Here is a 13,462-nt window from a genome sequence, read left to right as displayed (position 1 = left end):
ATACATGCTAATAGTTTTGCAATGGCCAAGCAAATCATGAGATTCGGGTACTGTTGGTCCACCATGAGAGAGGATTGCATCAGTTATACCAAGAAATGTCATAAGTGCCAAATTTATGGAGATAAGATTCATGTGCCTCATTCATCTCTTCATGTTATGACTTTTTCATAGACTTTCTCTATGAGAGGCATGGATGTCATTGGGCCGACCTCGCCAAAAGCTTCTGGCGGTCATCGATTCATCTTTGTGGTCGTCGATTACTTCATCAAGTGGGTAGAGGTTGTTTCATATGCCAATATCACAAAGTTAACAGTCAGCAAATTCTTGAAAAAAGAAATCATATGTCGGTATGGAATGCCAAAAAGGATCATATCTGACAATGCACTAAATTTGAACAACAGCACGATATCAGAAGTTTACAGTCTGTTCAAGATTAACACCATATGTAACACCCCTAACCCGTCTCCGTTGCCGAATCAGGGTTACGAGGCATTACGAAACCAAGCTCACATAAACATAACTTTAATATCTAATTCCAAATGCAAGTCCAATTCATGAACATATATAATCAAATTCAAGCATGGAAGTTAAACTCTTTTCGCATTGCTATTTACACAATAGGATTCAAAATTATCCAAAACATTATCAAGCCTATACATGCCATAAGATCGAGTTCAAATATTTAACAAAATACCAAAAGAAGTCGATAGTGTGATGGACTGTGCTGATGATCCCCGAGCTCGTAACGCGTCTCCAAATCTATAAAAACGAATGAATGAAAGCAAACGAAGTAAGCTTTTATAGCTTAGTAAGTCTCCAGCATAACTAAATGTATAATTATAAACACATAATTATTATAACCTTTTTAATCTATTCTACTGAAATTTCAACTAACACAACCAACTAACATTCATACATTATTCTACTCAGACCATTTCATTTATAGTCAGATATGTATACCTGTCGGATGAATTCAGTTTAATATATATATTATACAAAACAACATTACAATTGAATGTATACCACCGAGCATATATATACATATTATATACATATCAAACCGATTGTATATGTACACTCATGGTAAGTTCTAAATCAATTCAAATCTAACACAAATATATATACATCAATCACATCTTATATTTGTTTGTATATAAATATACTCATTACGAATTTATACCTGAATACCTAGGTAACATCGAAATACACATATATATATATATATATCAAATGCATACATGATTAATTATCAAACACATAGGCTCAACATATATATGTTTAACTACCACATATCACCATATGCATTTATAAATTCAGCAATCACATATATCTAATGTACATATGTATTCATCGATTTCATATAATCACAAATCATGGATATATCCATTGTATATTCTAACACAATTTAAACAGATTCACCGGCATTTTGCCTGCTAGGCTTAAAGCCTGATTCAATACACCGGCACTTAGCCTGCTAGACATATAGTCTGAAATGTATCACCGGCATTAAGCCTGCTAGACATATAGTCTGAAATGTATCACCGGCATTAAGCCTGCTAGACATATAGTCTGAAATGTATCACCGGCATTAAGCCTGCTAGACTTAAAGTCTGTATTACATTCAATCACTTTATAATAATTCAAACTAACAATTTCATATCTTCACTACCATTCAAAAACTTTTACGTGAATATACATACAAAATCAAAACTTTCACATACATATATTATTCTATACCAAATTTCGATTCAAGAATTTATACATGTGCATTTATACATATTCGAATCTACCATATGAATGTATAATTTCATACTCAATTTCAAAACAAAAACTTGTACATATATAAATGCACAATCAATCCTCGCATACTTAAATAATGACATAACTAAATTCAATACACAACACATACATGTATATTTGCATGCTTATTCGACTTTATATATATATACATACTTATATAATCATTCAAACCATATATATATATACCTATATCTTATACATACCTTTGATTTATCCAATAATTTATACAAGATCATACTTGTATATTCGAACATGTTATATACAATATCTATAGTCCAAAGTTTATTCAACTATTATACTTTAAATTATAGCTCAATCATAAGATAAAAATTAGTATGCATGTATAAATATTAACTTAATAACTTTTAGTTGCTAATAGACTTACCTCGGATATCAGCAAACACGATCGACTATTCGATTACCTTCGACTTCCCCCGATCCAAATTCGTTTTCTTCGTTCCTTGATCTAAACATAGTCAAATTTAACCTTTTTATTCATCAAAACATTCATTTGAGTCCAACAATACATAAATGGGAAAATTACCATTTTGCCCCTAACATTTTGCACTTTTTGCAATTTAGTCCTTTTTGCACAAAATACAAAATACACAAAATTTGCCCATAACACACAAGGGCCGAATATTCATGGTTCTCATACAAGTCCACACATTGCATTTATTTCACATTTTAGTCCCTCAAAAAATTTATTTTCACAATTTAGCCCTAAATACTCAAATTCATCAAAAATACCAATACAAAACATGTTAATCTAAGACATATCTTCCATTACTCATCATCAAACATCCCAAAACACAAATATTCATCAATGGCATAATTCAAAATATTCATCAATTCACAAAATTAAGACATGGGTTTTGAAGTATTCAAAGCAACGATCTCAAAAACGTAAAAATTATCAAAAACTAAAATCAAACTAACCTTGAATTGAAATCCCTAAGATGGCCGAATGCTAAAGCTTGAAGAACAAAGTTTCTTTCTTTTTGTTTCGGTGATACAAACAATGAAGAAAGAAGAAAAAAAAACTTATTTCTTTTATGTTTTAATGATATAATAATATAATATTATACTATTACTATTATAACTTTTATATTTAATATATAAAAAGTATATATTAACTATCATTGCCGTCCACTATCTTTTAAAATGGGCTAATTGCCCTTTAAGAACCTCATATTTAAAAGCCACCATCAAATAAGCACTTTACACCTTAATAATCAAACTTCACATTTTATGCAATTTGATACTTTTGTCAATTAAACACATAAACAACAAAATTAATTCACGAAACTTTCACACATTTAAATTCACACATCATAAACACACAAAATAATATTAAAATATTTTTCAGACTCGGATTTGTGGTCCCGAAACCACTATGTCCAATTAGAGTCAAAATCGGGCTGTTACACCATATCACCCTAAAATGAATAGTACAATGAAAAAAAGAAAGAGAAAAAAGTAAAAAAGAAAAACAAAAAAAACAAGAAAATAAAAAACAAAAAAAACTCTACTGGATCAACTCATTTCTCATTGACATATGGAATAGAGGCAGTTTTACCCATCGAAGTTGATATTCCTTCCCTTCGAGTCTTGTCAGAGCTGAAGTTGGATGAAGCAGAACAGATCCAGGCCCGATATGATCAGTTAAATTTGATTAAAGAGAAAATGTTGAAAGCTATCCATCATGGTCAAATGTACCAAAAGCGAATGATGCGAGCTCACCAAAAATGTTTGCCCTAGAGAATTCCATGAGGGGGACCTAATATCAAAGAATATCATTCCCTTTACAAAAGGACTTTAGAAAAAAGTGGATGCCAAACTAGAAAGGACATTATGTGGAAAGCCTTATCTGAAGAAGCGGTGATTTTGACCGGAAGGGATAACAAGGACTGGCCTAATCCTATGGGTTCAGATTCAATCAAAGAATGTTTCATGAAAAGAAAATAAAAATAGAAAAGAAAAGAAAAAAGAAAGAAGAACGAAAAAAGAAAAAAGAAAAAGGAGAGGGCAAGGTGAAAACCCGTAAAGGGTGCCTTGAGACCAAAGGGGTTTTGAATTGAAAACCCAAGAATGAGCAATTCAAATTTTTTGATCAAAGGTGGGGCATGTGGTAGTCTTGTCCTCTCCGAATTAATAAGAAGAAGAGATGCTACATCTTGGGGCATCAACAAAGTCTTCTAGGACTTCTAAACACATATCAAGTTCAAAAGGGTCCTCAAGATGTTTGGGGCAGAGAAGCTCATGCTGCGATATTTGGGCACCTATTTCCATTTTATTCATTTTTGTATTTTGGAAAAATATGCCATTTTGATTAATTTATTCTCATTTTGTATTCTAGTAAAATTTGCTATCTTGATTAATTCATTCATTTCGAGCTTTGTTCTCAACAAACTTTATCTTGTTCGTTTTGATAATCTTTTTCAAGCATTTTTCATTGAAGTAACAATTAATGGACTGATAATATTCAAGCAGAAGGAGTTCTGTATATTACTTTGAAAGCTTCTAAATAGTACGAGGACTTGAAATAGGGCTATTGTTTAGAACTAACCAACTTAAGGGTTAGAAGCATTGGAGAAAGAGTAGTCTAAATTACATCTATTTCTTTGGTTTTTCTGTTAAAGATACCAGCTGAACAAGAAGGCATCGATCATAGAACCTTAATAAATTTCGAGCAATGACAACTTAAGCGATAAAGAGGGATCATTCACGAAAACTGACATTCTGCATTCATGCAAATATATATTCATTCAAATCTAGTTAGGAGAATTTGATTCATTGTGATCATGATATCCTAATCACTAGGCATAAATAGGTCCATAAAATGGATTCTACAGGTCATGTTCCCTAGAGAACAGATTAGCGAAACCACAAATCCTATACCACTAAAATTGTAGTGGAATATATTAAAGAAGATAGCAGATCTTGTCTTCCTGTACCGGCAGCGAAGCAGATCGAAGACACCAGCCTGACCTCCCTGAGTTTGCAGTGGAGCAGACTGAAGATATTAGATATTATCTTCTTGTATTGGTAGCAAAGTGGATCGAATATAGCAGATCTTGTCTTCCTATATTGACAGTGAAGTAGATCGAAAATAGCAAGTCTTGTCTTCTTGTATTAGCAGCGAAGTAGGTTGAAGATAGTAGATCTTGTCTTCCTGTATTGGCAGCGAAGTAGATCAAATATAGCAAGTCTTGTCTTCCTGTATTGGCAGCGAAGTAAACTAAAGATAACAGATCTTGTATTCCTGTATTGGCAACGAAGTAGGTCGAAGATAGCAGATCTTGTCTTCCTGTATTGGCAGCAAAGTAGACTGAAGATTATAGATCTTGTCTTCCTGTATTGGCAGCGAAGTAGGTCGAAGATAGCAGATCTTGTCTTCCTGTATTGGCAGTAAAGTAGATCGAAGATTGTAGATCTTGTCTTTCTGTATTGGCAGCGAAGTAGATCGAAGATAGCAAGTCTTGTCTTCTTGTATTGGCAGCAAAGTAGACTGAAGATTATAGATCTTGTCTTCCTGTATTGGCAGCGAAGTAGGTCAAAGATAGTAGATCTTGTCTTCCTGTATCAGCAGCAAAGTAGATCAAAGATTGTAGATCTTATCTTCCTGTATTGGCAGCAAAGTAGATCGAAGATAACAAGTTTTATCTTCCTGTATTGGCAGCGAAGTAGACTAAAGATAGCATGTCTTGTCTTCCTGTATTGGCAGCGAAATAGGTTGAAGATAGCAGATCTTGTCTTCCTGTATTGGCAGCAAAGTAGATCGAAGATTGTAGATCTTGTTTTCCTATATTGGTAGCGAAGTAGATCGAAGATAGTAAGTCTTGTCTTCATGTATTGACAGTGAAGTAGACTGAATATAGCAGATCTTGTCTTCCTGTATTGGCAGCGAAGTAGGTCGAAGATAGCAGATCTTATCTTTTTGTATTGGCAGCGAAGTAGGTCGAAGATTGTAGATCTTGTCTTCCTGTATTGGCAACGAAGTAGATCGAAGATTGTAGATCTTGTCTTCCTGTATTAGTAGCGAAGTAGGTCAAAGATAGCAAATCTTGTTTTCCTGTATTGGCAGTAAAGTAGATCGAAGATTGTAGATCTTATCTTCCTGTATTGGCAGCAAAGTAGATCGAAGATAGCAGATCTTGTCTTCCTGTATTGGCAGTGAAACAGATCAAAAACTAGTCTTATCGCCTTGAGCAGCAGTGGAGTAGGTTGAAGATTGTATATATTGTCTTCCTGTATTAGCAGTGAAGCAGATCGAAAGCTGGTCCTGTCTCCCTAAGCTGTAGTGGAGCAGATCGAAGACGACGAATCTTATATTCCCAAGGTAGTAGGGAATCGAATTTAAGCCACTGGTCCTATCTCCCTGAGCAGCAGTGGAGTAGGTTAAAGATTGTAGATATTGTCTTCCTGTATTGGCAGTGAAGCAGATCGAAAGTTGATCTTGTCTCCCTAAGCAGTTGTGGAGCAGATCGAAGACAACAAATCTTATCTTCCCAAGTTAGTAGGGAAGTAGATTTAAGCCACCAGTCTTATCCCCCTGAAGTTACAGTGGGGCAGATTGAAGATACAAGTCTTATCTCCCTGAAGTTGCAGTGGAGCAGACTAAAAACACAAATCTCATCCCCTGAAGTTACAGCAGAGTAGATTGAAGTCATATCTCTCTAAAGATGCAGTGGAGTGGATCAAAGCAACAAGACGCAATAGATTAGAACAGTACCAAGAAGTTAAGACTAGGCAAGACCGGGCAAAACTTGTCTTTCTTAAAAGTCTTTGCTCTGTTCTCGTTACACAACAATGAGCAAAGAGGGGCAACTGCAGTAACCCAATTTTACCCGGGGCCCAATAAATAAAACAAACCAAATAAATAAAACAAGCCCAAATCAGACCAGCCCAAAACTAAACATAACCCTAACCCACAAACTTAAAAAAAATTTAGCCAAAAGAAAGACAGAAATCCTAGGTGCGCCGCAAGCCTCTGCCACCTCTGACACTGTCGCCGTACGCCAGCCACCGCCACCTCCACGCTCATCGCACGCCTCTGACACCTGCAGAGAGAAATCAATTACAAAACCACAGAAGAAACAAATAGCAAAAAGATAAAAAAAATAGAAATTAACAGTTTTGTAAATCAGCTATAAAAGCCATGAAATATCAATGTATCTCTTCTTCTTCTTCTTTTTCGGACACAAAAAATCGAATACAAAACAAAAAATAGTTGACAGATTCAAAAAGGTTTTTTTTATGCTTTTATTTTTTTGCCTTATTTATTATTTATTATTTACTTGCATTTTAAAAAGAAAATAAATACAAAATTGAAAAAGGAGAAGCAGATATTACCTTTCCCAGTGTTTACGCCGTCGTGGGGGGGCTGAGGTCGTCGTCTCCGATGAAAGACGGCATTTTTGGGATTAAGAGTCGAAAAGGCCAAAAATGGCCAATTTTTATGATCTCCGGCCACCATGGACGGCGAGGCTGTCGTCGGCGACCGGCGGCTGTCACGGTGGTCAGGCGACCCCAACGGCCGGATTCTGGGTCTATTCCAGAGAGAGAACAGAGAAAAAAGGAAGATTAAAAAAAAAGCTATTCAAATGATTTGTTTTGTTATGTTTTTATTATTTATAATAGGACCAATATGACGTCGTTTTGGGCCTAAGCTTCAGGCGCCAAAACGGCGTTGTTTTAATACAACCCGCGCGCGACCCGACTCGTTCCAAGGGGGATTTGCGCGTTTTCGTTGAATGGGTTATTTGCAACCATGGTTTTTTTCGTGTTTATGCTTCTTTTAACTTACTCCCTTTTTGTTCATTTTTTTTAAAAATTTGGCCCCAGAATTTTGTTTGGTTCTCAATCAGGTCCCTGACCCACCAATGCGCTGAAAAATGGACACTTGTCCGGATTTGTTTTTTGCCCATTTGGTCCTCGGGCTTTTGGCGTTTTTTACCTTTAGTCCTTATTTATTTATTTTATTATAATTTCACTTTTAAATTTCATTTTATCACGATTTAATCCCTAATCTACCTAATTTTAATCCTTATTTTTCTTCATATATTCTCATTTTTAGTAGCTTTTATTTTTCTTACTTATTTTAAATTTTATATATTATTTATCTTAAACTGTTTTTATATTATTTATCTTAAACTGTTTTTATATTATTTTGGGCATTATTTAATTTATTTCATATATTATTTATTATGAATTGCTATGTATATATAACATTTTATCTTAAAATGTCTTATAAATTATTTATATTAGATTTTTCATATATTATTCTTTTAAATTGTTTTATGTATTGTTTATTTTAAATTGCTTTAAATTATTTATTTCAAACTGTTTTATATTTTATTTATGTCAAATTTTTTTGTTTATTTTGAAACCTTTTTTTATATAGGATTTATTTTAAACTTTTTATTTTATTTTATGTACTTTAAATTGTTCTTGTATATTATTTTATATCGTTTGTCCTTGATTGTTAATTTGTATTAAAATGATGTACATTGTGTGATTATTGCCATCATGGAAACTATAACTAGCTTGTTCGTATTTCCATATTATTGTCATTCATTAACGTATCATTTTATTTATAAATTGTTATTTAATGTTCTATTATCATTCCATTTCATTTTATCACTTCAAAAGTTGCGTTCGATTTGTATATATATCCACAATAAACCTTCCTATTTTATCACTAATAAAACAAATGCACATCGTTTAAGTGTTGTACTCGTCATTATTCAAAAAAGAAAATTTTAAAATAAGGCAATATTTCGCGTTTTGGAAATTCGAAAAATCGTACCCTAACTTACGGGGTTTCAATTTTCTCGTTAAATCTAAATAGCAAGATACCCTTTTAAATTATGACTTTTGAATAAGCAAAATTTCGTGTTTAGATTCGAGAAGGTCGTACCCTAACTTACGGGGTTTTGATTTTCGTAATAAATCTAAATACACGAAATTTTTTCAAACTTAAGTTTTTTAAACGATCTCGGGAATCAACAAAAGATCGTGTTCTAACTTACGGGACATGATCCATTTTCTAAACCCGAGATAGTTGAATATCTTTTTAAATAAATAATTTTTTGACATTTATTCACATATCGGGAATTCGATACGTTGTGTCTAATGCATTGGATATGACATGTTGTTTTCTTGATATGAGGATTTTTCTAAAAAATAATAAAGGCAATATTCAATGTTTGGAATTTTGAGAAATTGTGCCCTAATGTATTGGACTATGATTTCTTCATCCGACTTAAACAATTGAATATCCTTTTGAATTTTATTGCATGAGTTTTTTAAGGACAAGCTCACTTTTGAGGATGTGAAATATCATGCTCTAACTCATGGGGTATGACATTTTCTCTCTCCGAAATGAGAGGGTCTTAACATGTAATTTGATGACTGTTTTACCAAAATAGCCCAAAAATAAATTATATTTGCAAAAATAACCTAAGTTCAAAAACAATCACCAAAATAACCTAAAATGAATAGTACTCACTATTTTTTTGCACCAATGATTGCCTAATAATTGTGTCAGAATTAAAAAATTAATTTTTTGGGTTTTGGCCTGTCAATGGCCGGAACCCATGTATTTTTTTAAAAAAATTGTATAATACTCATATACGAAAAAGGAAAAAGAAAAAAAAGAAATTTTTTTTTTGGGGGCCAGCACCCAACAGTAATTTTTTTTTAATTTTTTCTTTTTTTGTGTTAGAATCAGATATAAATATACGAAAAAATAAAAAAAAAATTTGGGTGCTAGCCTGTCAATGGCCGGCACCCAACAGTAAATTTTTTTTTTGAATTTTTTTTTTCGTGTCAGAATCAGATATAAATATACGAAAAAAGTAAAAAAAAAATTTTTTTGGTGCTGGTCTGTCAATGGCCGGCACCCAACAGTAAATTTTTTTTGAATTTTTTCTTTTTTTTTTCATGCCAGAATTAGATATAAATATATTAAAAAAAAATTTTTTTTGGGTGCTGGCCTGTCAATGGCCGGCACCCAACAGTAAAAAAAAATTTGAATTTTTTCTTTTTTTCGTGTCAGAATCAGATATAAATATACGAAAAAAGGAATTTTTTTCGTATATTTATATTTGATTCTGACACGAAAAAAAGAAAAAATTCAAAATTTTTTTTATTGTTGGGTGCCGGCCATTGACATTTTTTTTCGTATATTTATATCTGATTCTAACACGAAAAAAAAGAAAAATTCAAAATTTTTTTTACTGTTGGGTGCCGGCCATTGACAGGCCAGCACCCAAATTTTTTTTTAATTTTTTCGTATATTTATATCTGATTCTGACACGAAAAAAATTCAAAATTTTTTTTACTGTTGGGTGCCGGCCATTGACAGACCAGCACCCAAAAAAATTATTTTTTAACTTTTTTCGTATATTTATATCTGATTCTGACACGAAAAAAAAAGAACAAATTCAAAATTTTTTTTTCTGTTGGGTGCCGGCCATTGACAGGCCCGCACCCAAATTTTTTTTTTTTACTTTTTTTCTTATATTTTATATCTGATTCTGACACAAAAAAAAGAAAAAATTCAAATTTTTTTTTACTGTTGGGTGCTGGCCATTGACAGGCCAACACCCAATTTTTTTTTTTACTTTTTTCGTATATTTATATCTGATTCTGACACGAAAAAAAAAAGAAAAAATTCAAAATTTTTTTTACTGTTGAGTGCCGGCCATTGACAGGCCACCACCCAAATTTTTTTTTCCTTTTTTTTCTTTTTCCTTTTTCGTATATCAGTATTATACAATTTTTTTTAAAAAAATACATGGGTTCCGGCCATTGACAGGCCAAAACTCAAAAAATTAATTTTTTTAATTCTGACACAATTATTAGGCAATCATTGGTGCAAAAAAGAGTGGGTACTGTTCATTTTAGGTTATTTTGGTGATTGCTTTTGAACTTGGGTTACTTTTGTAAATATAATTTATTTTTAGGCTATTTTGGTGAAACAGCCTAATTTGATTTATACAATTTTTTTTTAAAACAAAGGATTGTATTTTAAAACTCTTCAAAGTTTTCAATCTTCGACTCTAAGACACTAACTAATCAACTAGGTACCAATTTTGGGCGTTATGAGGGTGCTAATCTTTCCTCGTACGTAACCGACTTCAGAACCCGTTTTCTAAATTTTGTGGGCCAAAATCGTTGTTTTGATAAAATCAAATCGTTTATTAAAAACAATTATTTTTCGAGGTGGCCCGATCACACCTCGTCAAAAAGGATTGGTGGCGACTCCTATATTCGTTTTCATTTTTAAAATCCAAGTTGACCCCACTCTTGAAAAAAATGGTGTCAACACGAACTATTAATGCAAAAGAGTAAAGAAGTAGTAACAATAGACTACAATCATAGTAATATAGCAATATTCAAAGACAATTTTAGGTACATGCCAAAAAAAAAGTACTAAGCTATAAGTCTCAAAACATCATCAAACCAATTATATCACAAAAAAATCACTCTCACCAAAAATAGTATATCAAAACATTATTATTTTTGCTAAAATAGAGTGAATGAATACATAAATGGAGAAAATCCCTGAAACTACCAGAAAACTCTTTCCACTATACTAAGCTACTATTATTTTCACTCGAATACATCAGAACTAGAACCCTCTTTCACTTTGTATCCTTTCACTTTGTATCACTTCACTTCTATATAATGCATTCAAATCACACACCAAATCCCATCGTGGATATATATATATATAATAGAAGCTTGGAATCTTTCTTTTTAGATTTTGTGGTGTTAAAATCTTATTTGTTCATAGTTTTTTGCAGCAGGCAACATGTCGCTCACAATTCCTAGCCTTCTCGGTGGCCCAAGAACCGACGTCTTCGATCCATTTTCAGTATGGGATCTTTCAGATGAATTCTTCAACTCTGCATTGGCAAACACTATGTCATCATCATCTTCAGTACGCGAAGCTTCGGCCATTGCCAACGCAAGGGTAGATTGGAAGGAAACACCGGAAGCTCACGTGTTCAAAGCAGACCTTCCAGGGCTGAAGAAAGAGGAGGTTAAAGTGGAGGTTGAAGAAGGGAGGGTTCTTCAGATAAGTGGGGAGAGAAGCAAAGAGCAAGAAGAGAAGAACGATAAGTGGCACCGCGTTGAGAGGAGCAGTGGGAAGTTCTTGAGGAGGTTTACGTTGCCTGAGACTGCTAAGATGGATCAAGTTAAGGCTAGCATGGAAAATGGTGTCCTCACTGTGACTGTCCCCAAGGTTGAAGACAAGAAACCTGAGGTTAAGGCCATTGAGATTTCAGGCTAAACTACATGGACCTCAATTATGAAAAAACAATAAGTCCATGGTGTTGGTTTATTTCTGTTTGTGTGTGCCAAGATCTTTTCCAATAATGTTTTGCTTATGAGTTTTCGAAGTTGAAGCAGATGAAAATTGGCTTCAAAATCTTTTTTTTTTCCTGTCAAAAAAAAAGAATCAAACATGAATCTTGACAAAGAAATGTGACGTCTCTGCAATAAATAAATACTATATGGTACAATAATTCAATTGCTTTTTTGACAAGTAACAAAGAGAAGCCAACAAATTAAAGATCCAACTTTTGTCTACTTTGAGTTGGTTTTCCAAGCAGCATACCAGTAACCACTCCTCTTGCGACGTGGAAGAATTATGTATTTACAAAGAAAGCAATTGCACTTCCAAGGCAAATTGCAGCTTTTATTTTTTTACCAGAAAAAAGAAAAGAAGTAAAATGGACGGTGGGGAATGATTTATTTACCAGGCACCATGTGAAAATTTCCTCAGGAAATGCAATTTTCTCTCTTACACTCCTAGTCCAAACCCTCTTTCTCCACATAATAATTGCTTGCTTGAGGCTGAAATGGCTACAACAAACAAATATATTATTATTGTGAATCTTGATGTGGTAACAACCACTAGGAAGGTTGGGTTGGGTGAGGATGGAATGGATTTGGTTGATTTCCTCTATGGGGTCTTTGAGCTACCACTGGGTTCGATCATGGGGCTTCTTTGGGAAAATGGTGTGGCTGGTTCAGAATGCTTTGGCAGTGTAGATTAATGTGTAATTATACCTTGATCCGCACTATCTGCAACCAACTTAGCACAACTCTCTCTTGAGGGCTAAGATATCTGCTCCAAAATGCCTCCCTTGCTACAACGTGTATCAAAAAGCTTTGCTAGTGTATCAAGAAGAGAAAGCTGGAAAACCAGAATCAGAAAAGCTGAATATTTCAATTTTACAGCTTCAGACAGATTCTCAAGGGTGTCCTGGATTCTCCAGTTACACCTTGTTTGGTTCACCCTCTAAAATTATGAATATCACACGCCAAGTCCAAGCAAGCAAGTGGGGTATATATGTTAAAGCTACACAGACTTTGTAATCTGATGGTGAAACCAATGTCTACCATCTCTTTTGTTGTGGTATTAATAATAGAAGTGAGTTTCTCTGTTGATAACTGAAAGCCACATTTGAATCAGAAACAGTCCTCACAAATGTTTTCTTAAGGAATTATATTAAAGTATGAACAGAGTTGCAGAGACCAAGTTTTACTCCACCAGCTAATTAATTGAGTAGTTAAAGTGGGTTGTTTTCTTCATAATGATGTATCCAAATAAACTGTTAGGATTCACTTCGGTTCTGCGAAT

At 33.5% G+C, this 13,462-nt stretch overlaps 1 protein-coding gene across 1 annotated transcript; it reads left to right on the top strand.

Moving 5' to 3' along the window:
- The first annotated feature begins 11,453 nt into the window (after positions 1-11,453).
- Positions 11,454-13,461, top strand: LOC121219418 (16.9 kDa class I heat shock protein 3). The gene has a single exon (XM_041097531.1). It carries the CDS (start codon positions 11,624-11,626, stop codon positions 12,104-12,106), a length of 483 nt encoding a protein of 160 aa, XP_040953465.1. The 5' UTR covers positions 11,454-11,623; the 3' UTR covers positions 12,107-13,461.
- Position 13,462: the final 1 nt, after the last annotated feature.

The sequence above is a fragment of the Gossypium hirsutum genome, chromosome D07, assembly GCF_007990345.1.
Source record: "Gossypium hirsutum isolate 1008001.06 chromosome D07, Gossypium_hirsutum_v2.1, whole genome shotgun sequence".
NCBI classification, from domain to species: domain Eukaryota; kingdom Viridiplantae; phylum Streptophyta; class Magnoliopsida; order Malvales; family Malvaceae; genus Gossypium; species Gossypium hirsutum.
This window is presented reverse-complemented; position numbering and strand designations above follow the sequence as displayed.

Bases quoted from the DNA above. Each gene is read 5' to 3' on its own strand.
- LOC121219418 (XM_041097531.1), top strand. From the start codon at position 11,624: ATGTCGCTCACAATTCCTAGCCTTCTCGGTGGCCCAAGAACCGACGTC.